At 51.4% G+C, this 24,227-nt stretch overlaps 1 protein-coding gene across 4 annotated transcripts; it reads left to right on the forward strand.

The window, feature by feature from the left end:
• The first annotated feature begins 16,127 nt into the window (after positions 1-16,127).
• On the forward strand, positions 16,128-19,376 carry NKX2-5 (NK2 homeobox 5). 4 transcript variants are annotated; one of them, XM_011987693.1, is made up of 2 exons: positions 16,128-16,728; positions 17,964-19,376. In XM_011987693.1, exons 1-2 carry the CDS (start codon positions 16,395-16,397, stop codon positions 17,966-17,968), a joined length of 339 nt encoding a protein of 112 aa, XP_011843083.1. In that variant the 5' UTR covers positions 16,128-16,394; the 3' UTR covers positions 17,969-19,376. The 4 variants fall into 4 exon arrangements, with proteins under 4 accessions (XP_011843083.1, XP_011843082.1, XP_011843080.1 ...); XM_011987692.1 differs by having other exon boundaries at positions 18,001-19,376; XM_011987690.1 differs by having other exon boundaries at positions 18,257-19,371.
• Positions 19,377-24,227: the final 4,851 nt, after the last annotated feature.

Here is a 24,227-nt window from a genome sequence, read left to right on the forward strand (position 1 = left end):
GGCGAAGTGGCTCACGCCTGTAATCCCAGCACTTTAGGAGGCTGAGGCAGGTGGATCACCTGGGGTCAGGAATTCAAGACCAGCCTGGCCAATATGGTGAAACCCCGTCTCTAAAATTAGCTGGGTGTGGCCACGTGTGCCTGTAATCCCAGCTACTCGGGAGGCTAAGACAGGAGAATTGCTTAAACTTGGGGGGCGAAAGTTGTAGTGAGCTGCGATCACACCACTGCACTCCAGCCTGGGAGACACAGCAAAAGAAGACTTGTAAAAAAAAAAAAAAAGCCGGGCGCGGTGGCTCAAGCCTGTAATCCCAGCACTTTGGGAGGCCGAGACAGGCGGATCACGAGGTCAGGAGATCGATACCGTCCTGGCTAACACGGTGAAACCCCGTCTCTACTAAAAAATACAAAAAACTAGCCGGGAGAGATGGCGGGCGCTCCGTCTCAAAAAACAAACAAACAAAAAAAAAAAAAAAAAAAAAAAAACCCTGGAACAGCTAGGTGCTGGAATCATCTGGAAGCTTCATCACTCACACATCTGGCACCTGCACTGGAATGACTAGAAGGCTGGCTCAGCTAGAACTGTCCGTCAGAGTGTCCTACCTGTGACCTCCTTCTGTGGCTTGAGCTTCCTCACAACATGGTGGCCTCCAAGGAGCCAGTCTCTCACACAGTAGCTCAGGGATCCAAGAGCAAATGTTCCAGCAAACAGAAAAGAAGGTAAGTGGCTTTTTCTGACCTAGAGCTTACAGTCTTATGGTGCCACTTCCTTAGTATTCTATTGGTTGAGGCAGTAGCAAAATTGCTGGATTCAAAGGGGGAGGACATAAACCCTACCTCTCAATCAGAAGAGTTGCAAAGAATCTGAGGCTATATTTTACAATATTAACTTCTTTAGTTCTCACAAACAATCTTTTGACAAAGTACAAGTATTATCCCATTTTACAAATGAGAACACTGAGGTTCAGGGAGATTAAACAATTCTATGCGGTAGGTTGCAGCCCTACTCCAAAGCCTGAGTCTGCCCATCAGATTTCCTGCCTGGCTGATGTTCTCCTTTCTTCTGGATCCTCCCCAAGTCCCCCCAGCTCCCCAGCCCAAACTCCAGGCACCTCTTCCTCACCTCTTTCTGTTGATTTATCTGCTCTCAATTTCCTTCTGCCCTGGGAGTAGCCAGTGGCACTCCCTCCTCCATTCCATCTTTGCCCGCCTGGGGCCCAGGATGGAAACTTCAAGGAAGGCAGTCCCCCAGGTTTCCCCAGTCTCTAAAGCCAGCTACTTACAGACTCTTCATACTCTATAAGGCTAGAGTGGGACAGGCTTTCGTCCTATGGAATCCCCACTGCCTTGGGCCAGCCGCAAGGGAGGTTAGGGCCCTGACATTGCTCTTGACCAGTCCCAGCTGAGAATCAAACACCCCATCTCCACCCCCTGTGTTTGAGTGGCCCCTTCGTACATTGTCATCAAGTGTCTTCAACTACAAAATGAACGTTTTGAAATGACAAATGGGAGAATCGTAGAAATATTTGCAGCACAAAATAAAATGACAAAGGGTTCCTAAGATCTCAATAGATCAAAGATGAAAACAGATAATACCTTTTCTTTTTAATTTTCTCCATAACTCCTCAAATTTGTTAAGATAACACCTCTTTAAAAAGAAAAATACAAACGGGTTTAAAACACTGAAAAATAGGCCAAGCATAGTGGCCCACATCTGTAATCCCAGCTCTTTGGGAGACCGAGGTGGGAGGACCACTTGAGCCCAAGGAGTTCCAGATCAGCCTGGGCAACATGACTAGACCCTGTCTCTACAAAAAAAATTAAAAATTACTCAGTCATGGTAGTGGTGCATGCCTGTAGTCCCAGCTACTCAGAAGGCTGAGATTGAAGGATCACTTGAGCCCAGGAGTTACAGCCTGGGAAACATAGGGAGACCCCTCTCTCTCTACAAAAAATTTAAAAACTAGTCAGGTGTGGTGGCAAACACCTGTAGTCCCAGCTACTCAGAAGGCTGAGGTGGGAAGATCGCTTGAGCCTGGAAAGTAGAGGCTAAAGTGAGCCATGATCACACCACTGCACTCCAGCCTGGGAGACAGAGTGAGACCCTGTCAAAAAAAAAAAAAAACTAAAAAATGATTAAAATAACTAAAACTAACTTTCTGCTATTTTCACCTTATATTTTGTAAAGATTTTTAAAATGAAAATTCCCAATTGCTTTCCAGAAGGATTGCTCAAAATTATACCCACATTTCACTCATGCTCCAAGAGGAAAGTGACTCTTCCTGAACAGCAGCAATCAGGAAATCTCCCTGGAAGAGGCAGGGCTCAGCCTGAGACTTTAAAAGTGGGTAGGCCTCAGCTCTCCTTCCAGGTTTACACTGTGCATGTTTCCAAACTCATCGAATTTACGCTCTTCTGCTTACATTGCTCTGTAAAGATTTGACCCACTACTGTGTATTAAAAAGGGATACATAATAATGAATTCAACCCTCTCCGTAAAATCCAAAAGGTCCTCTTGCAGTTTCCCCCTAGTTAATGGGTCATTAAAATATTCCCGGGGAGGACAAAGCTTTAGTTCACTATGAGAAAAACAAGCAGAACCAGCCCTGGATTCTGTCTTCAAAGATTTTACCATGTTGGCAGGTCTGGTAGGCCAGAGCCCAAGAAAATATCTCAGCCACAGATACCCCAGGAGTAGACTAGCAGTACTACAACCTCAAGGTCAGAAGTATGTCACTAGACCAGAGCCAAAAATAGGTGCTATATCATTAAGAGAGTAAAAATGCAAACCACAGACTGGGCAATGTTACTCACAATAAGCGTATAACCCACAAGGGACTCCTATCCAAATATAAAAAGAACTCTCACTAATCAATAAGAAAAAGGCAAAAGATTTAAACAGGCACTTCACAAAAAAAGTATATTCAAAAAATCAACAAACATTTGAAAAGATCCTCAATTCATTTGTCATTAGGGAAAGGTGAAATAAAACCACAGTGAGACACCCCCACGCCCCCACCAGGACGGCTTAAAATTTAAAACACATAATACCGAATGTTTGCGAAGATGTGGAGAAACTGCCATTCTTGTACACTGCCAGTATAAGTGTAAATCTGTACAACCAGTTTGGAAAACTGCTGAGTAGAATGTACTCTAGCTGGATTTGTGAATATCCTATGATCCAGCAATTCTACTCCTAAAAATTTACCCAACAGAAATGTGCACACATGTTCACCAAAAGACACACACAAGACAATTCATAGCAGCACTTACTATTCCTAACAGTCAAAAACTGGGAACTACCCAAAGGTCCATCAGCGGAGAATGGGGATAAACAGTAGCATCTTCACATAATGAAATGTTTAGACAGCAATGAAAAGTAACTAGCTTCAACTACAAACAATGTGGTTGAACCTCACAAACATATACTAAGTAAAATTGTCAGACACAAAGAGTGTACATACTGTATTTAGATACGTGTGAAGTCTGAAAACAGTCAAAACTATTCTGTTGTTAGAAGCCAGAATAGTTACTGCCCTGGGGGGAAACAACTCAAGAGGGCTTTGTGGCTAATGGTAATGTTCTGTTTCCTGAACTTGGTGCTAGTGATGCAGCAATGCTCAGTTTGTAAAAATTCATGGGGCTGTTCACTGTTATTTTGTGCAGTCCTGTGTTACACCGGAGTTAAAAGTTCCCCCAAATCAAAAAGTGTTCAGCAAGTGGAAGCAAGTACACTGCTGGACTTGGTTGGGAGCTTAAGGGATCCCATAATTTGTCACAGGCACAAGCAAAGCCCACTTTCTTCCCGTAAGTAGCATCTCCCAGAGTCAGGATCCAGGAATGGCTTGGCAGGCAGGATCCAAGGCAGGATCCAGGAGTGGCTGAGAGTTTTCCCAGTGCCACCTGGTCCCACCTCCCCTCTCCCACTTCTAATGAAGAGGCAGCACAGCTACTGTTAAGAAAAGGGCCTAGGTCCCTAGGAGATGACTGTCACATCTAGGGAGAAGATGATGCAGTGGGGTCCTCACCTAAACCCCCCTTGACTGTCTCACCACTCTGAATCATAAATGCCCGGACTTCCTCATCTCCCACCCACACATCTTGTTACAAGAAAAGAAATGAATCTCCCAGGGCTGCTTCTAACAAAAGTGTTCATTCAAAGTAGCCCAGCTTGAGGGCCCCCGACCTGGAGGAGTGGGAGAGGCAGCCCTCCCGCTCCAGGAGAGTCATCTCCAGGGCTACCCAGAACTGAGTAACTAGGTCACCAGAGTAACCAAAGAGGCCAGGAGACCAGGGCATTCAAGAATTGGTCCCGGAATGGGAGAGTGATGTCCAGTTCATGTTCTTCTGGTTCCAGCATAGCCCACGGTGCGAATGACACATCACGCAAGAAAACACAGCGAGTCTCCCTTCCTCCACCAGCAACCTTTGGTTACTGATAATAATCAAATTCATTATTTTTTTATAACTAAGGCTGAGATAATATGGAAAGGCCCACAGGGAATAGGAAGGCCTAAACCAAGGCCTTAAAGAATGAGAAGAAGTTTCATTCAAAAAAGCCTCCTAAGGGAGGAAGGTGTTTTTCCCTCCTTTACTTCCCTACAGTAATTTTTATTTTGGATAAATAAACCCTGATAAATGAGAACCCACATTTTCCCAAGGCCCGGGTTTCCCCCAGGCTGTGTTTTGGTGGGTGGTCCTCCCTCAGCAGTTGGAGTAATCCACAGTGATCCCGGGCAAGTCGAAAGGGAGCAAGGCTATATTGAAGCCAAGAGGCATCTTCCCCTGCAGCTTCTCAAGAGAGGGGATCCGCGTGGTTAATTGCGAGACTAGAAACACTCTCCGTGTTACCGAGGTGGTTGATGGGTTTGTGCATGGTTTGGGGATGGAAGGCAGGAGGAGACTGCGAGTGCTTTGTTATTGTTATTTGGTTTATTTTTCTTAAAATAAAAACTGGATACAGCGAACTTTGAATACAGAAAATGAAAAATGAGGAGATTTGCATAACAGTGCTTGGACGTCCGGAGAGGCCCAGGGCCTAGCCACTGTTGGGGCACCTAGAAACACTTATGCCTGCAGATCGCGGAGGGTTAGCCACAGGAAGGGGCCACCTAGGCTGGCCACAGGGCCTTTGCTGTGGCTGGAAGACCTGCCTTGGCGGCACCTTGGCACCTTGTTTCCCTTCAGCCCTGCCCTGCGGCAGGGAGTCAGCTCTGACTCCAGCTTGCTGCAGGCTGGGGAGGGGACGCTGACAGAGGCTAGGACGGTAGCTGGCGAAACCTCATCTCCTCGCAGTCCGGAAAGTAACCTTGGACCCGGCAGGCACTTCCTAAAGTCCAAGCGGCCCTCTCTGAAGAATAAACCTGATTTTCCTCCGGACGCGGACAAAGGAGGATTCGCTCACAACTAGCCTATAACCAAGATTTCCTATTTTCTTGGTTAGGAAAAAAAAAGGAAGCCCTCCGGGAGAGAGATTCGCCCTAATGTTTCTCCCAGAAGGGCCGGTTTCAGCGCGTTTGAGAGTTTGCTCTCCTACCAGCCTCTGGTTCTAGGGCCCCTGCACCCTCATCCTGGCTCCCGTCTCTTCTGTCCACCCTCCCGGACCCCCAAAGGGGCGGCGGGGCCCAAGCCGAGGGAGCTACGCCTGACCCCGAGCGGAAGGGCCCCAGTCTAGGTCCTAATGCGGGTGGCGTCTCCTTTGACAGGCGGCGTTTGGGGACAACAGCGGGGACGGGAGATAAGGTGACATACCAGAGCAGATTTGGTGCACGCGCTGATACTCCTCTCCCGACAGGAAACGCGGAGCTATTTAAAAGACCCTATCGATTACTTTATCTTTCCTGGAGGAAAGCTTCTTGCGGAGAGACAAAAGATGTTCCCTACCTAAAGACACAAGGCCACACAACGGAGGGTCTGCACAGGCGACGCACAATTAGGCGCGGGGAAAGCAAAAACACATTGATGCTTAGAGGGCACAAACGTGTGTGTTCCCAGATCGGCTCCGGAGGGCGGCCGGGACGCTGGGGGCGGCGAGGGGCACCCACAGTATGGTCTTCTGTGCGCTTGAAAAGTTTTTTTCCACCATATGCGCGTAAAACATGCACACACACAGAAAGTGACTGTTCATTTAAGGCGCGCGTGTGTACCCGTGTCGTTTCAGCGAATTTAAAGCACATCAGGCCGGGCGCCGTGGCTCACGCCTGTAATCCCAGCACTTTAGGAGGCCGAGACGGACCTATCACGTGAGGTCGGGAGTTCGAGACCAGCCGAGGCAACATGGTGAAACCCTGTCTCTACAAAAAATACAAAAATTAGCCGGGCATGGTGATGTGTGCCTGTGATCCCAGCTACTCGGGAGGCTGAGGCAGGAGAATCGCTTGAACCTGGGAGGCAGAGGTTGCAGTGAGCCGAGATCATGCCACTGTACTCCAGCCTGGGCGACAAGAGGGAAACTCCGTCTCAAAAAAATAATAATAAAATAAAATAAAGAAAGAAAGCACATCAACTCGACACTCAAATCGGGTTACTGGTATCCCATAGACACAGGTCTAAAATGTAAGCGCTCCATTGTGCTCCTTTTAAGGGCTTGAATGTCTGCAACTGTCATGTGTACACTTAAAGTATGGGATGTGTCAACACGACCCTTTCTAGCGCGCTCGTTTCTTGTCTGAATCCCCGCATTTCGCCAATTTGCTAGGAGCACAGAACGCCCTCAGCGAAAGGGGCTGCTGATCCCGAATTTGCTCAGGTATCCCGCAGCTTGTTGGCCTCCGGGTTCCCCGTGCCGTGCCCCCGGGAGGCTCTCCACAGACACCGGTTGCGCCGAATTATACGAGATTGAACGGGTTTTTGCGTGTGTGTGCAACACGACAATTTGCCAGCTGTTCCACAGTGCGCTCCGCCGGGCGATGGAAACTTCGCTGTGTTAACGCACAGCAGATTGGAGGGCACGACCCGGAAGGAAGGAAGAGGCGAGCAGGGAAAGGCGGCGACCCTAGGCCCGCCGGCCAGTCGTTTCCAGCGTCAGTTCAGCACTGAGCGGGGGCTCCCGGAGCTGCGGCCGGCCGGGGTTTCGGCCAGAGCCGCGGAGGCCGCCCGGCGGTGGGTGCGACTCTTCTCCTCTCCAGGGAGCGGCGGCTGAAGACCCGACCCGACCCACCCGCAGCGCTGCCGTCGGCCCCGCTGGTCCCCCGCGCGGGCACAAAAACAGGCGGCCGTTCTCCAGCTCTCTTTTCCCAAACCTGAACCGCCACGCCGAAGGTGCTTCCTAAGCCGCGGCTACCCGGACTTCACGCCCGCCGGGCAGGCGTGAATCAGCCCCAGGACAACCGTTTTCCTCCTCACTGTATCTGAATCGTTGTCCCTCTGACTCGAATGTCACCTGATTTTCCCAGCCGTGACCTCCAGCGACGGGACTCCGAGGAACTGACTCCAGCGCCTCAGTTCTCTCCGCCTCTGCGCCCGTGTTGGCTGAAGCGGTTTGCAGCCGTCGGGGCAGAGTGGGATGTGGCAGCCACCAGCCCCAGCCCGGAGAAGAAAAGAGGACGAAATTAACGCGAAAGGACACCGGAAGTCGGAAAGCGACTCCCTCAGATCCTCGGAATCCGAGGCAAACACTAACACTAGTTTGAAAGCGGATCGTATCCACTTTCGTATCGTATCCTGGAATAATCCAGGATAAATTCGGGTTGGGAAACATACTCCCCAGAGCGTAAGAAAACTGACTTACAACAAAACAAAACAGACAAGCACAAAGTGCAAAGGAGTTTGCAAAAGTTGTTGCTCTCAGAAAAAAAAAAAAAAAAGTGTGTGTGTGTATATATATGTATACATACACACATCCTATAATATGATTTCAATTTGCAAAAATACTCTCTAAGAGGATGTATTTTTAAAACCAGTGGCAGCTTCGGAGGGAGTGGGGATTCGCTGCGAAGGGGAGAAGGAAGCCTTTTTGAGGTGACCTAAATGTTTTTGTATCTTGATTATGGTGGCTGTTATTGGAGGGGGGCCGCATCCAAGTGTCAAGACTCATCGAACTGTACCCTTTTGTTCAAGGTACATTAAACCTCAATAAAGTGGATTTTAAACCTAAATAAGCCAGTAACAGCTTTGCCTGGGTGGCTAGGGGAGAGGCCTGGGACACTTTATATTGATCTCCCTCTTACACGTGTTCATTTTGGTTTGGTTTTGTTTTTATGATGTGTTATTTATTCAAAAATATATCATTCGCAGAGTGACTGATGTAAATGTTAAACAATTGTTAAGGAAACCAACAAAAGCGGGAACCAGAGACACTTGTGCATCCTGTCAGAGGGAGAAGAATAAGCACTCGCTGTCCAAGCTCATAAAATATTTTGGAAATGAATGTCGTTCAGTTTTGGTTTTTTTGTTTCTGTTTTTTTGTTTTTTGTTTTGTTTTGTTTGTTTGTCTGTTTTTTGCTTTTTTGCTCATGTGTTCAACATCAAGGAGAAATGAGGACCCAAAACTTATCCACTGGTTACGTTGGTGTGTGTGGCTGTCACCTCCTTGGGACTGGCTACTGAAGGCCACAGGAGTGGGAGGACCAAAGGCTCCCTGGATGTTGTGTCCTGGCCTGTGAGCTGCACACAGTCCCGCTTGCAGCAAAGATGGGGTGGCCGGCTGCGCTATGAGGGAAGGCCAGGCCCCGACAGGAACCTCAGATCTCACCGGGGGATGAGAGTGGTATCCCCCTGCAGTGGGAGTCCGTGCTGGCCTGAGAGGCTCCAGGCTGTGCCACCCCTGGGCAGACCCCAGACTTCAGGGAGCTGCCAGGATCAGTGGCTACAAGGGTCCCCGCCGAGTTTGGAGAAACAAGGTATGAAATACTTCCATTTATACTTACCCCTACCCCGGCCCCAGACAGGAAAGTCACTTCAACCTTGTTAGGTCAGATTCCAGATCTGGTTCAGATTCAGGGCTATTTCAGAGATTTTTAGAGTCTGGCCATCAGGAGAAGGAAGGACAGTGGGCTGAAGGCCAGGGGCCAGGCAATCTAGGAACAGCTAAACTCCTCTGCTGGCCTGTGGGGAGTGCCTGGGTGGGGCTACCAAGGCCATAAGCCAGTTTCATCTTCCCACTTTGCCACCTTCTCACAGAGACCAGGCTCTGCATCCTCAGTGACCACAAGACTTGGGCCTGCCCTCTAGTTTGTCCATCCCCGCCCCCTCCCCGACCCGCACTGTCCAAGACCCCAAGACCAAACCACAAGTCAGGAGAGATCTTGAGAGCAGCCAGTGCCACTGGGGTCCTGTTCCCAGATAGTACTAGACAAAGGCCACCCTTCCTCCTCTCTCTCTAGGGCTCCGCTGACCACCCTACGCAGTCTTCCTACACTAAGGGCTTCGCAGCCACCCCTTCATGGAGATTTCACTGCCTGGCTGCTTTGGCTGCCTGTCTCAAACTATACACATCTTTGATTCTTAAACTCCAAGATTAGGATGGGCCCCAGAAAGTTGCATTTTTAATATGCACCTCAGAGGATTCTGGCCTAGATATTTCTGCAGCCCCAAAAGTAACAAGGAAACTGTTCCAAAAAGTGTATTATGAAAAGTGTCATGTTTATTCTTGACTTGCCCCCCAATTATTCTTCCCCTGAATCTTTCATCACCAAAAATTCCCATGGAACCATATGTGTACATATGCCCATATTTAAAACACGAATTCTGTACCTGGTTTGCTAAAGTATCTCAAAACATACCCATAAGAATACATATGAATGTAATTCTTTCTCATGGCATATGGTATTCTGTTCTATTGGTACAACATGATTTTTTGACCAGTCCTCAAATATATATATCTTTTTTTAACATGTTTTGATTCTTAAAAAAACTAGAAACTGCAATGAAAATGCTTTTCTTTGCATACATGTATATACCTATAGAATGGAATCCTAGAAATGAAAATATTTGTTCAAAGAGCTTATGCATTTTTAATTTTGGCAGTACCAAACTGCTCCAAAGAGGTTTACCAGTTTACAATGTAGAAGCATGACAAAGCAACTATTGCACTTTTTGATCTTCATCAGTCTGATAAGTAAAAACTTTTGCCTCTCTGTGTTTCAATTTGCATTTCTTTATTTCTTTTTATTTTTTCCAGCAAGGCTCTGCTACTCTTGGTCATTTTTTAAATACTTTTCCTGGATCATTTTCTTATTGATTTACAGGTATTCTTTCCATATTGTGGAAATCAGTATTTTGTCATGTATTTCTAGTATTTTTCCTGAGTATAGTTTTTTCTTGGATTCTATTTATGGTATTTTTGCTGTGCATAGATTTATTTTTATGCAATCAGGTTTATATAATTCATCTTTTATAGTTTCTAGGTCTTTTGTTCTCTTCATCCACCCTCCCAAATATACAAGCACTCCAAAATTATTTTAATTACCTGTAGCACTTTTGTGTTTCATTTTTAGGATCTAAATGTTTAATCTATCTGAAATTGAATGTATTTGGTATAAGAAAAATCTATTACATTTTCCTTATGTTAACATCACTTTATTTTGAAAGCGTATTGTCATATAGCTCATCCCCCCTCCCCCAAATAGCATAATATTACAATTGGCGGATACTTATTTCTCATCTTAACCAGTTTTACTTCGTTGGTTAGACAACTACCCACGTGCCTGTCCACCTCTGTCTACTCTCCAGGTGAATTCAGGTAAGAACCTGGGATGTCTCCCGGGATAGTGCAGCTGGAAAGGAATGCTGGGTACACCTCTTACCACCAAGGAGACAGACACAAAACTGGGGACCAGACAGGAAAAGAGACATGCTCAAGGTGAGCCAACTGCTGAAAAGGCAGGACCACACCCACCGCGGGCTCAGAGGCCAGCGCTCTTTCTGACTCACTCCTGCCTTTTTCAGGGTCTTTGCATCTTGGACTGTGCATCCCCAGCACCTGGTACATAGTGGGCACCCAGTCAATGTAGGTGAAGGAATGGAGAAAATCAGGCCAAGAACCCAACAGTGACCAGGCTGTGGAGTCACTTGTGGGCTGGGTGAAAACTGGTCCACTTTTTTAGCCTCTGCCCTCACAGACACACACACACACACACACACACACACACACACAGACAGTATTCACTAGCCATGTGGATCTGCTCTTTCCTTCTGTGGGCTCTAGGCCCTTCCTATGGCTGAGCAAGTTTCCATGGACAACTCTTAAAGCAGCTTGGGGACTTTCCGTCTGTCCTAGCTGGCCAGCAGGGGGCTGGGGAGGGGTGGGAGGAAGCGGGGACAAGAGAGGGTGGGGGGCGGGAAGAAAGTCAAAACCCAGTCAGGCAATAGAGAGTTAGTATTTCCAGGGCTCTGCTCAGATGGCCCAGAAAGCAGGATTGACTACATAATTTGTGCACGATGGAAATGCGGATCCTCTGATTAAAAACTTATTAAGAGTTTTAAGAGAGCAACAGCGGAACATTAAAGCAAGCTCAGGCCCTGTGAGACTGCACAGAGGCTATGCCCGTGAAGGACAGGGTTAATTATGGGAGAGAGGGAACAAGGCCCTTTCAAGGACTCTAAAGGTTCCGACTGTAAAGTAGAAGTGGGCTGGAAGAGTATTCATAACAGCCAAAATGTGGAAATAACCCAAATGTTTATCAAGAGGATGAATGGACAAAGTGTGGTGTAGACATACAATAGAATATTATTCAGCCATTAAAAGGAACAAGATGATACGTGCTACAGCATGAACGAATTTTGAAAACATTATGTTAAGTGAATGCTGCGAAACACAAACAGCCACATAGTGTATGATTCCATTTGTATGAAATGTCCAGAACAGGCAAATCTATAGGGGCAGAAAATAGATTAGCGGTTGCCTAGGGCTGGGAAGGTGGGAGAGGGGGTTGCAGTTGATGACTAAAGGCCACAAGTTTCTTTTTGGGGTGACAAAAAATGTTCTAAAATTGTGATGATGGTTTCACAACGCTGTGGACATACTAAAAATCACTGGATTGTATACTTTAAATGGGTGGATTGTATGGTATGCGAATTATATCACGATAAAGCTATTATCAAAATAAGAGGAGAGGGAGGGAAGAAGGGAAAGGAAAAGCGGGAGAGCGAGGGAAGGGGAAGGCGAAAGTGAACTGAACGCATGTTAAATTCCTCTCTCCCCCCTCTCTCTCTCTCAAATGTAATTTATGCAGGAAATCTCCCTTGTCTATGAAGGTGTGGGGAGACCTGGCATCTCAAATCCAACAGCCCTGGTCCTCTTCCCTGGCTGCGCGGTGGGGGGTGATGGTGGCGGTCTTGCTCTTCCTCCAGTTAGTATGGTCTTGGGCGCAACGACGTGCAATAAAAGAAAACAGTCTCAGCTCTGGAGTCAGCTGTATGTTCGAATCCTAACACCCTGACACTGTCCTTTCCCATCTGTGTGACCCTGAGCAAGTTACTCCACGTCTCTGAGCCTCATTCTCCTCAGGCCTGCAGTCGAAATAAGAGGATCCGCGATGAGAACGCATGGCACACCCCGTGGGCGCTGAATAAGCGTGGGAATGAGAAGGATTTGGTGCCAGCTGAGCCACCCGAATGAGGCGCGTCCCGAGGCAGGAAAAATCCGGTGCCGCGGAGGCCGCCTGGACTCTTCCGGAGCCAAGGGCGAGGTCGGCGGCCCTCAGAGTCGCCCCCCGCCCCCAATGCCTGGCCAGGAAGGAAGCCCGGGCGGCGGAGGGGCCCAGTGGCCGGGCCCGGCGCGGAGGCGGAGGCCGGGAGCCCGGCGCGCAGCCGGAGCTGCTCATCCATCAGCGGGACGAAGAGCAGAGTCGCGCTCTCGGCCCTCTGTTTGCTTTCTCGCCAATTATTGCAGCGCCGCAGCCCCTTTGTTGATACAGTAGTCCGAAAAAGTGCTAATGTTCATTTATCAGGGGGCCAGCCGGGGACTCCCACGAGTTGCGATTCTTCCCAAAATATAAACATGGGGCGAGCGTCCCAGACAGAAACCCCCATCTGTTTCCCCCGCGCGGGCGGAGAGCTAGGCGTTGTTGAAGATAAAGCCGCGGATAACGCCGCCTGTCTCCAATGGACGTCTCCCCGGCGCATTAATGACATTCCCGGTGATAGTTCCAGCTTATCTTTCAATTAATCATATATACCTTTTGCGGCCAGCCCTGCTGATTGCACGAAAGGGGGGCCAGCTCCGGCTGCGCCGATCGCTTTTCAATTAATAATAATTTATTCACGGAGAATGCGCTCGAGCCACCCTGGAATTTGGATTATCTTAAAGCACCAACTCTTTAAAAGTCAAGGAAATACACGGATAGATTTTTGATCTCTCCTCTCTCCTTTTGTCTCTCTCTGCCTTTCTCTAGGCTGAAGGCTGTTTGTCCTGCTAGTTTGGTCAAAGTGCGGCGTGGAGAGGCGGCCAGGTTCGGTCAGCGGCCCTTGGGAAAAAAGATGTGTCCCTGTTGGGGGCCAGAGAATCAAGTTTCCTTCCACCCAACCCCCAACCACTGCAACTTCTATTTAGATCTATTTAGAGGGATTTTATTTTTTTTCTCACTCGGAAACAGTGAGGACTGACAAGAAAAGTTGCGAATCGCTCTCGGACTTTTCTCTAAGGGGACCAGCATGGGTCGCCCCAATTTCTATTTTGCACGCATTTGTCCATTTTTGCCCCACCTCCTCTCTCCTGCAACACCAAGACCTTTTTGGAAGCCAAGAGAAATCATTACCCGATTCACACAGGGCATAGAGAGTGTAAAAGTCACTAATTTTGTTCAAATAAGGAGGGTATTTTTCCTTCCCTTTTTGTAACACCTGACCCACAGGACTGACAGCTCTAGGAAGCCCCCTTACCCGAAAGTAGGAAATAAATCCTTGCCGCCTTGATTTGTAAAGGCAATGCTAGTTTTTTCTTTCTCCAGAACTCTCAAAAAAAAAAAAAAAACAAAAAAAAAACAAAAAAAAACCTGAAAACAGGGATCCCGGATGTAGCCTCGATGTCCCCCATTAAACGGTAATATTTCAGGCGTCGGCTCACACTAATCTTTCAAACTGTCATCGCAAGTCGCCCGGCCAGCAGATTCACTTAACAGCGCTCCCAGGAACCTCGTTCGGAGCTCTTTTCAGCGAGACATTTAATTGAATCGGATGTGGCTCGTTTGCCAGACGTCACCGCCTCAGCGATAGGCAACCTCTCCAACGCCCCCCCGCCCCGAAAACAATCTTCAAAGGCAAGGCAGGCCCCCAAGCTAGGTTAATTTAGAGCCATAACGGTAACGTGGCCACAAGTTCAGGCGAGGAAGGGCCACAGAGGCTGCTGACATGCAGTTCCGTCCAAGGAGAATTTGGGTTGGGAGGTGAAGAGGTGGGGGGACAGGTTTCCTGGGCCTTGAGAGCCCCACATTTAAGAAAAGGCATCCTCCACAGACTAGGCTAACAATTCCAGACCCCCAGTAGTCTCTGGCTCAGAAACTCGAGGCGTGATTTCAGCGTGGCGACCCAGGCCTGTTACTGACGGCTGGCGCCTAGAAGCCGGGGTCAGGGCTTTGCACGCCTCCTCGGCTGCCCTGTGGAGCTCACCTCTCCATTGCTCTAGCATGGAGGCCCCAGGTCCTGGGACTGTGGCTTTGATGAGGGACAGAAAAAGTCCCAACATCAGGCCAGTGCTTGACTTCCCTTGTGTCGGCGTCTCAGACGGCCCACTGTCGGGCTCGAGCACCCAAGATGCACGTTCGGGACAGACACTATTTTGTCTCCACACATTGTGCGTTTCCTCCGCACCTTGGGCGCGCGTGCGGGAGCTGTGTCTTTAGGTAGCTTTTGGCCCTGCGCCGCCTTTATTCTACTCCAAGCGCCTCTTGCCAACCCGCACTCCGCAAAGAGCCAAGCCCTCCACGTCCCCATTCTCAGCAAGTCCACGCGTCCCGCCCAGCTTCCTCCCCGCGGTTCCCTGCACCAGCTAAGGCCGTGCGAAGCCAACGCTTTTCCACTGACAAATCATGTCATCCCCAGCTCTAGAAGGCGTCCTTAACCTGGGGCCACTCTGCCTACCCGGACTTCTGAATTGTAAGCAAAGTAAACCTCCTCTCTGCAGTGTTCTGGGGAATGGAGAAGACCCCAAGCCTTCATAAGACCTCCCAAGGAGTGCGGGGACCCAGAGAAATGAGGCCCACCCGGGCAGGACCTGGCCGTTTAGCCGGCGCTCCTGAAACTCTGGCAGATTTGTCTGACTTCTGCGCCCTACTCTACTGACCCTGTGGCTAAAAATGATCACGATCACCTCACCTGCCCTGCCCTTCCCCCACGCGCCTGACGGAGCCGCAGGGGTGCCCTCTCCGAGTACCGCCCAGAGGCCTCGGAGAAATCCTGGCCTAGCTGGGCTCAGAGAAGCCCCGCCTCCCTGACAGCTAAACCTGGGCTAAGGCCCTGAAACCTCGAGGTTGACAGAAGCCTGAGGGCCTTGCTGCTAGGCAGGGAGGGCACGGGAAGGAGGGGGGTGGGATCCGTGGCCTCCAAACAGGGGAAACGAGGTGGCTAGTAGCTGGGGCACACCACAAGACAGGTGTCTCCTGGAAAGCTGAGCTTACCAGCTGGGATTCCTGATTTATTTCATTATTAAGGGGAGAGGCATTTCCCTGGGAGAGTCCTGGCAGTGACTGATGCCCCCTGGAGTTGTGCTGTGCCTAACACTACTGTAGGAGGCAGCCACTCCTACCCCACCTGGCCATCACTCACCTTGCCCTTACTTTCCTTGACTCATCCAGAAGCACCCAGAGCCTGTGGCATGACTGGCCCTGTAGGCCAAGCCAAACTGAAACCCCGAATTGTCCAGAATCTCCCCCTCCTGCTATCCCCAAAGCCAGTCCTGTCCTCCAGACTTCTCTTCCTACCACCTTCAGTAATAAAGCCTTCCTCAAATCACTCCCCTCCCCACCGCTTCCCACCCCATCCTTCTCTCTCCCATTCTGGTTTGGGTGCTGAGGAATATTTATTCAAACCCACACCCATCCAGCCCTGCCCAGAGGCCTGACTCTGCGTGCCTCTGGTAGGCTTTTCAGGCTCACATTAGGGAGCAAAAGGAGACCCTTCCAAATGTGTCCTGGCCCCTTTAAAAAAGCTATTCCGAGCTTTTTTTTTTTTTTTTTTTTTTTTTTTTTTTTAGCCCTATGACTATATTAGGTGACACGAAACTGCTCATCGCTGCTGTCATCGAGGCCCCTGGCCCAATGGCAGGCTGAGTCCCCCTCCTCTGGCCTGGTCCCGCCTCTCCTGCCCCTTGTGCTCGGCGCTACCTGCTGCCCAGACACATCCAGAGCTGGCCGGCGGGTGCGCGGGCGGGCGGCGGCACCATGCAGGGAAGCTGCCAGGGGCAGTGGGCAGCGCCGCTCTGTGCCGCCCACCTGGCGCTGTGAGACTGGCGCTGCCACCATGTTCCCCAGCCCTGCGCTCACGCCCACGCCCTTCTCAGTCAAAGACATCCTGAACCTGGAGCAGCAGCAGCGAAGCCTGGCCGCCGCCGGAGAACTCTCTGCGCGCCTGGAGGCCACCCTGGCGCCCTCCTCCTGCATGCTGGCCACCTTCAAGCCAGAGGCCTACGCCGGGCCCGAGGCGGCTGCGCCGGGCCTCCCAGAGCTGCGCGCAGAGTTGGGCCCCGCGCCTTCACCCGCCAAGTGTGCGTCTGCCTTTCCCGCCGCCCCCGCCTTCTATCCGCGTGCCTACAGCGACCCCGACACAGCCAAGGACCCTCGAGCCGAAAAGAAAGGTGAGGAGGAAACACAGGCCCCCTTCTCCCCTCCTGGGTCGCTTTCGCCCTCAAGAAACTCAGGGCCAGGAGGAGGAGACACGCGCCCCTGGGCCGAGGGCTGGGATCCGGCGGGGGGCTCAGAATGTAAGATGCCTGGTGTTGTCGCCAGGGCTCCCGCGCCCCGCGTCCAATCGGAGATTCAGAGGAAATGCCAGATTGAAAGGATCAGAAGCAAGAAACCAAAAAACATTTACCCCCGGCCTAACAAAGCCCCGGGCGGCTTCGGCTCTGCTCCTGGGTCTGGTAGGAAGTTGAAAAATCGGTTTATGGTAGACAGAACAGACAGACAATTAGATAATCTCTGTTTTTAAATCTCCTTTGGATTTACGGATCTTTTTAAGAATCTGATGAGAACCGCTAAACAGAAATTGAAATGTTGCTCACAGACACGCTTTTGCGTACAATCGGAGGAGGGTCCTGGACCTTCTTTCTGCAGCCCACCCGCGACCCGGGTTTCTGGGCTCTTTCCTTCTTTGCGCCAGGAAAGTGAAGTTTGGGATCCAGGGCCTTGATTTTAAAATGGGATACTGCGGAGCCTCTGGAATCTGACTTCGCTTTATTTTTTCAGCACAACTTCTTGGCGCGGCCAGGGCGGAGAGGTTCCCTCGTGGAAAAGTTAGGAAAGGTTGCGCTACCGCCGGCGCGGGGTAATGGACGAGATGGGTGCGGGATCATCCTGCAGGCCATCCCAGGATCCGGGAGGGAGGCCGGCCCTGCCGCAGAAAGGGGCCTGCTGGGAGACCCTCGCCCAAGGCAGGAGCCCGGGCGATTCCCGGGAGGCCGCAGGCGCTGGGCGAAGGCAGCTGTGAGCCGGGAGAGAATTCGGAGGTTGAGGAATAGAGGCCTGTGAACAAATTCGGGCGGGCACCGCGGCTAGAACTGATCGCTACCAATTCGAGGAAGCCAGCAAGGCAGGTTCCGAGGCCGCCTGCCCACCCGCGGCTTCTTGTACACTGCGCAAACCCTGCTGCGGCCAGGCTGGAGCCTCCGATCACCAAACCAACACTCTTGGCCTTCTGTTTCTTGATTCCTTAATTTTGAGATAAGACTGTCCCTAAGAGTGAGGCCTCGGCCTCTGTTGGTTTAACTTATCAAACCAAACTAGCCCTAATTCAGTTCACCCCAGAGCAACACCTGGTTTTATTTATTTTTTATTTTTTTAATTTATTTATTTATTTATTTATTTTTTGCAGCCTGAAATTTTAAGTCACCGTCTGTCTCCCTCACCAGGGTGTGAACTGCCCCGAGGGCAGAGATCTCTCGTTTTGTTCTCCAGAGCCTTGAGCCGAGCCTGACTTTCGACAAATGCTGAGTGAGACGTGTCGGTGGCTCCCAGTGCACTTGGCAGAGTGAGCCGCAGCCAGCTAGGCTCTCCAGGCAGGACAGAGTGGCATCCACGAGGATCCCTTACCATTATTGTGCGGCCGCGCTCCGTAGGTCGAGCCGCTCTTACCAAGCGTCTCTCTGCCTCTCTGTTCCCCCTCAGAGCTGTGCGCGCTGCAGAAGGTGGTGGAGCTGGAGAAGCCAGAGGCGGACAACGCGGAGCGGCCCCGGGCGAGACGGCGTAGGAAGCCTCGCGTGCTCTTCTCGCAGGCGCAGGTCTACGAGCTGGAGCGGCGCTTCAAGCAGCAGCGGTACCTGTCCGCCCCCGAACGCGACCAGCTGGCCAGCGTGTTGAAACTCACGTCCACGCAGGTCAAGATCTGGTTCCAGAACCGGCGCTACAAGTGCAAGCGGCAGCGGCAGGACCAGACTCTGGAGCTGGTGGGGCTGCCCCCGCCGCCGCCGCCGCCTGCCCGCAGGATCGCCGTGCCAGTGCTGGTGCGCGATGGCAAACCATGCTTAGGGGACTCGGCACCCTACGCGCCTGCCTACGGCGTGGGCCTCAATGCCTACGGCTATAACGCCTACCCCGCCTATCCGGGTTACGGCGGCGCGGCCTGCAGCCCTGGCTACAGCTGCACCGCCGCTTACCCCACCGGGCCTTCTCCAGCGCAGCCGGCCACTGCCGCCGCCAACAACAACTTCGTGAACTTCGGTGTCGGGGACTTGAATGCGGTTCAGAGCCCCGGGATTCCGCAGAGCAACTCGGGAGTGTCCACGCTGCATGGTATCCGAGCCTGGTAGGGAAGGGACCCGCGTGGCGCGCCCCTGACTGATCCCACCTCAAGAGCTCCCTGACTTTCCGGGGGAGAAGGGGCTCCCAACCTGACCCTGAGTCCCCTGGATTTTGCATTCACTCCTGCGGAGAGCTAGGAACTTTTTCTGTCCCACGCGCGTTCGTTCTTGCGCACGGGAGAGTTTGTGGCGGCGATTATGCAGCCTGCAATGAGTGATGCTGCAGCCTGGTGTCTTAGCTGTCCCCCCAGGAGTGCCCTCCGAGAGTCCATGGGCACCCCCGGCAGAACGACCAGTGAATTGGGACTGAGCCCGGGCACACGGGGCCTGAGATCGGACCGCCCATTCCGCGAGCCAGGGCCGGGCGCCCGGGCCTTTGCTATCTCGCCGCCACCCGCCCACGCACCCACCCACCCGTATTTATGTTTTTACCTATTGCTGTAAGAAATGAGGATCCCCTTCCCATTAAAGAGAGTGCGTTGACCCCGCACGTGTGCTTCTTTCAGCTTGCGGCGCTTCAGAAACAGGAGAGAGGTGGCCGCCCAGGATTGGTCTCAGGTCTCAGGCACAGGCATTCGCTGAGCAAATTGATAACATTGATACTAATAAAAACTAACCCTTGCTGGAACCATACTGGTTCCGTGTTGGGCACTTTCTGAGATTGTCTCATATAATTCTCAATAATCAAAAAAAAAAAAATCCTATTTTAAAGTTTAGAAACTGAGGCCCGGAGGGATTTAATGACTTACCTGCGAGCAAATAGCCAGTACTAGTTGAACTCAGGTTAAACTCTGGTTGTCTCACTTCAGAGATCGCCTTCCCTGTGCTCCCAAACTCCCCTCCTTGAATCCTAATATGTGCCAGGCACGGTTCCAGGCACTGGGCATTAAATGGAAAGCAAAAGAACCTGGGCCCTCTGTAGCTGGAGGGCACTGTGATCATCCCACTTAAAAGAACTCCTTAGCCTTTTTACAGATGGAAAGGCCAAGAACCCAAGCCCTTGTCAAGCGTTCTCAGGCTCCTCAGATGCCGCCTTGGGGCCTCATCAGCTGCCCGCGGGACTGAGTGCCAGGGCTGGGCCCCATAGAGGTGTCTGCAGAGGGTGCTCACCTCTAGCCCTGGTGAGGCCCCATAAATTCACATGGTCCAAGGGAGCCCCTAAGCCCTAACCTTACTGATGTCCTTTCCTTAGGGCATTTAATTTCACCATAGTTCTGACCAACAAGTGTTACTACTGTCCTGATTTTATAGATGAGAAAACTGAGGCTCTGTGAAATCAAGTTTAAACCCTGCTTGTTATGGGACTTGCTCACTGCATGCCTCCGTGGTGGTGGTGGTGATGGTGGTGGTGGTGGTGATGGTGGCGGCGGTGGTGGTGGTGGTGGTGGTGGTTGTTGTTTGTAAAATGAGGGTAACAAACATACCTTGCTCTCATCCTGAATCGCCAGTCAGCAGGTGCTGGGACCTGACCTCCAGCTCCTCTATCACCAGCCCCAGAGCCTGAGGAACTAACCCAGGATCTTTTTAAGATGCTGATTTAAAAGAGACCAAAGCCGGGGGAGTTGAGGATTTGTTTTCTCACTGGATATGGATTTTTCTGATATTTTGCCCAGGAAGCACTGAGTTGGAGGCCTGGGGCATTGGGACATCCGGCTGACAGCCCCCGATACAACCAAAGCATTGTTTGTGGCAGTCAGGGACCGAGTGCTTCTGAATGTTCCCCTGACTCCCAGTAAGAGTTGCCAGGCTGGCCTGGCACAACCAGGAGCTGTCCTACTGCCTCACCAGGAACCATGCAGCCCTGCCAATGCCTGTGTTATCTCTCTGGGTAAGTGCCACACGCCCGTGGAAGAGGGGAGGATGCCAGGAGGTTCTAAGTGCTACCACTGTCTATACCCAGTGTTACCACTGGACACAGTGGGATACAAGGGCAGTGGAGTGCAAGCAGTCTACCATCGCAGGGTTCTGGGCTGTGCTGTGGGAAGGGAGAGAAAAGGGCTATGCTCAAGGCTGGCTGAGTAGAAGAAGGGACCTGAAGGTCCCAGCCAGCTGGCAGCTGGAGAGGGCCATCAGGAGTGGAAGCAGGATGGTCACCTCAGCCCTGGCATTCCGCCTCCTGGGCCCACGACCCTGCTGTGAGCCATTAACGTGTTCCCATCTCAGTCTTATGGAGGGGCACGCCAAGGCTCCTCCAGGTTGCCAGACCAGCTCCTGAGCAGGATGGTGCTCTCCTGCTAGGCAGTCCCAGCCCACAGCCCCAGCAGGCGGCCTTACTCACACAACTGGGAAATCCTATCCGAAATGACCCATATTTGCTCTTCATCAGATCACTGTGGCCTTGGTCCTGCACTCATGTGGGTCTTTTTCATCTTACAGGTGTCTGCAGTAACATTAGAAATAATATTTATTTCACTTAACCTTATACCACGAGGATTTCTCCATGATACCTCCCTCTTTATGTGTCATACTGTCCCTTCGGGGATCAGCTGAGTGAGCTAGGATCTCCTGCAGCTTTCCCAAGGCACTCACAAAGGCTCACACTGGCTGGCTGGCTGGCATCTGCCAGGGCTCACCAATGCCAGCACCCCCGGCTAAGTGTATACAGGAGTTCTCTCACCTAACCCACCGTCATTTGCAGACCGGGAAACTGAGGAGGTTACATGGCTGGTCAAGATCATCCAGTCTCTAAGTGGGAACGGGAGCTGGGAAACACACAGGGTACATACTGGAGAGCTTGCTCCTGAAGCCAGAGCCCACCACACTGCGGATGTCTCTCCAGTAAAGATGCAGCCAGACTGGCTCCCGGCGGCGCTGAGCGGACCCCAGACTCTTGCCAGTGGGGTGAGAGTCTCAGGCCTCATATCCGGGCTCATGATGGGGCCGTAGATGGCAGAACTCAGGGAAGCAGCACGGACTGCCCTCGCCTGACTGGAGCGAGGCTTTACCGCCTGGGCGCTGAGTTCAGGGAGCCAGGGCTCAGGCCGGGACAGGGTCAGAAGTACCTTAAACTAACGACGCCCCGTGTTTACATAGCGACCCCCACTCCAATTATGTCGGTGATATTTGTTTTGTTTTCAATTGCTAATTGCATAAACGACGCATTCAGGGTAAGAAAACTCAACCGGCACAGAGAAAAGCAAAACAAAGGAGAAGTGTGGGGCGCCTCCGAGGTGGCAAAGCCAGCGGAGATGAGGGTGGCGCAGGCATGAGCTCTCCATGCCCAGGGCGCCAGGGAGGCACCTAGGGGACTCATTTCATTTCTAGTATTTTTAAAAATCGAACAAGAACACGCTGCAGCTTAAAAAAAAAAAAAATTGGAGATAAACAGCGAAGTTAAAAAGAAAAAAATCGGGGAAGGAAGGTAGGTTTATTTTAAAAAGAAAGGAAAAAAAATCAGCTGGGTGGTTCCTAGCAAAGGCCGGCCGGGGCTGGGGGTTCCCAGCACTACAGGCCAGTCCACCGCCTCCCACCCGGCCCCGCCGCACTGACTGGCCCCGCCGTCCCTTCCTTTCCTCGGGTCATTCCCAGCCCGCAGGCACGTGTTCGGCCAAATCAGAATGGCTCCTGTCGTTTTATTTTGTTTAGATTTCACCTTAAGTGGACGCCACGTTGTGTATCTAAATACCTGTATTTTTAACAGACGCGCAGAAGCCGCAGGGTTCACCGCAGACTCTCTTCACTCGGTCCCGCGCGAGAGTAGCACCGTCTGCCCCGCAGCGCCGGCCCCTGGCATCCTCACGGGAGCATTCCCGGCTCAGGCCCTGCGCTTCTCTGCCGCAGGCAACAACCTTGTGGCCCCTAAGGCTTGCTGACTCCCCTACCAGGCTGAGCTCCTGGAGAAAGGGACCTGTGGCCTGCGTTTAATTTATCACTCTCAGAATTTACCGCGTGCCAGGCACTGTTCTGAACTCTTTACAAGTGAACCCATTTAATCCCTTTTTATGCCTCTGGGTTCTCGTGAGGAAACAGATGAAGGATTCATTTTAAACCCAGAAAGGAGGAGTATGTTGCCCAGGGTCACACAGCTGGTCAGTGTCAGAGCTTGGTTTCAAGCCCAGGCAGGCTGGTTCCAGAGCCCCAGTACGTGGTGTGATCCCATCCCCAGTTCAGGACTGGCAAAGAGTAGGCGCCAAGAAATGTTTGTCTATTAAAGTGTGCACACATGATATTAGCTAACAACTCCTGGATGATTTCTATGTGCCAGGCACAACAAATGACGAGAGAAGCACGCTTCTTAACTCCCTTTGAGCCTGAGAGGAATCTCAGACCGGATGGTGGCAGCTGGGACTCCAGGGATGCAGCCTGGCCCTCTTGCTGCGTCTCAGAGGAGAGCTTACCCCAGTGGTGGGCAGTGAAGACACCCGAGGGCACCCTCAGAGCACCATGGGCTCCCCACCCTGCCGCAGCCCACAGCTGCGTGGAATAACAGTATGGATTATTGCCTAACATCTGTTGGTGCTTACTTTGTGCCAGGCCCAGGGCTAAATGCTTACCCTGCAAATCTCATTCTGTCATTTTCCAAGGAGGAAATTGAAACCCAGAGAAGTTAAAAACATCACCTACCTAAGGCCACTCCAGTAGTGTGGAGTAGGGAAACTGGTGCTGGAATCCAGATGGTTCCAGAGAGCCCTAGCTCTTCAGCCCACTCTCAGCAGCTCCCAAACTTGCCCGAAGACACAAACTGCCTGGAGGCCGGGACAAACCCCAACCCCTGCCTGCCCCAGCTCCCTTGAATTGGACTCCCCAGGGACAGGCCCTGCGGGACTGCATTGGTGTCCAGGTGATTCTCATCATTTGGCAGGTTGGAGAACCACAACGGCTACCAGCAGAGGCCCCAGACTGCCCAGGCTCCAGTTCTTGAGGGCCTGCGGGAAACTGGAGTCAGATTTCCCCTCTCCAGGCCCTGCTCTTCTATCTCAGGGTCTCTGTGTGTTTGCTGTGATCCAGTGGCTGAGACACAAGCCAGGCAGCCCTGGGGACCCTGGGCAGGAGAGTGGAATGGTGGAGGCTGGGAGAGAGAGACTCTGGGACATGCCTGTCTCAGTCTGGACCCCAAAGCCATCCCTGTGGCTTGTGAAGCTCAGGTCCTGCCAGTGCTGCTATGGAGAGAAGAGCAATTTGGGAGGACTATTCAGAGACAGTTCATTTGTTCTACCCAGATCCTAAACTCCACATCAGAGTCCTGCAGGAAGTAGACTAGGGGCAAACCAGCCTCCATGGGGGCTTATAGTATGCCAGGCTTTCCGTGTGAGCTCACTGATGCCTTGAAATCTGCTGTTCATTGTGGAGTCCATTTTACAGATAAAGAAAGTGAGCCTTAAAATGGTTTTGTTGGGGCC

Source organism: Mandrillus leucophaeus, unplaced genomic scaffold (genome assembly GCF_000951045.1).
Source record: "Mandrillus leucophaeus isolate KB7577 unplaced genomic scaffold, Mleu.le_1.0 Scaffold314, whole genome shotgun sequence".
Classification (NCBI taxonomy): domain Eukaryota; kingdom Metazoa; phylum Chordata; class Mammalia; order Primates; family Cercopithecidae; genus Mandrillus; species Mandrillus leucophaeus.

What these genes read in the sequence shown, in the direction of transcription:
- NKX2-5 (XM_011987690.1), top strand. Translation starts at nt 16,395, where the DNA reads ATGTTCCCCAGCCCTGCGCTCACGCCCACGCCCTTCTCAGTCAAAGAC. An exon ending in CCCTCGAGCCGAAAAGAAAG is followed by an intron (nt 16,729 to 18,256) that starts GTGAGGAGGAAA and finishes GTTCCCCCTCAG; the next exon opens with AGCTGTGCGCGCTGCAGAAG.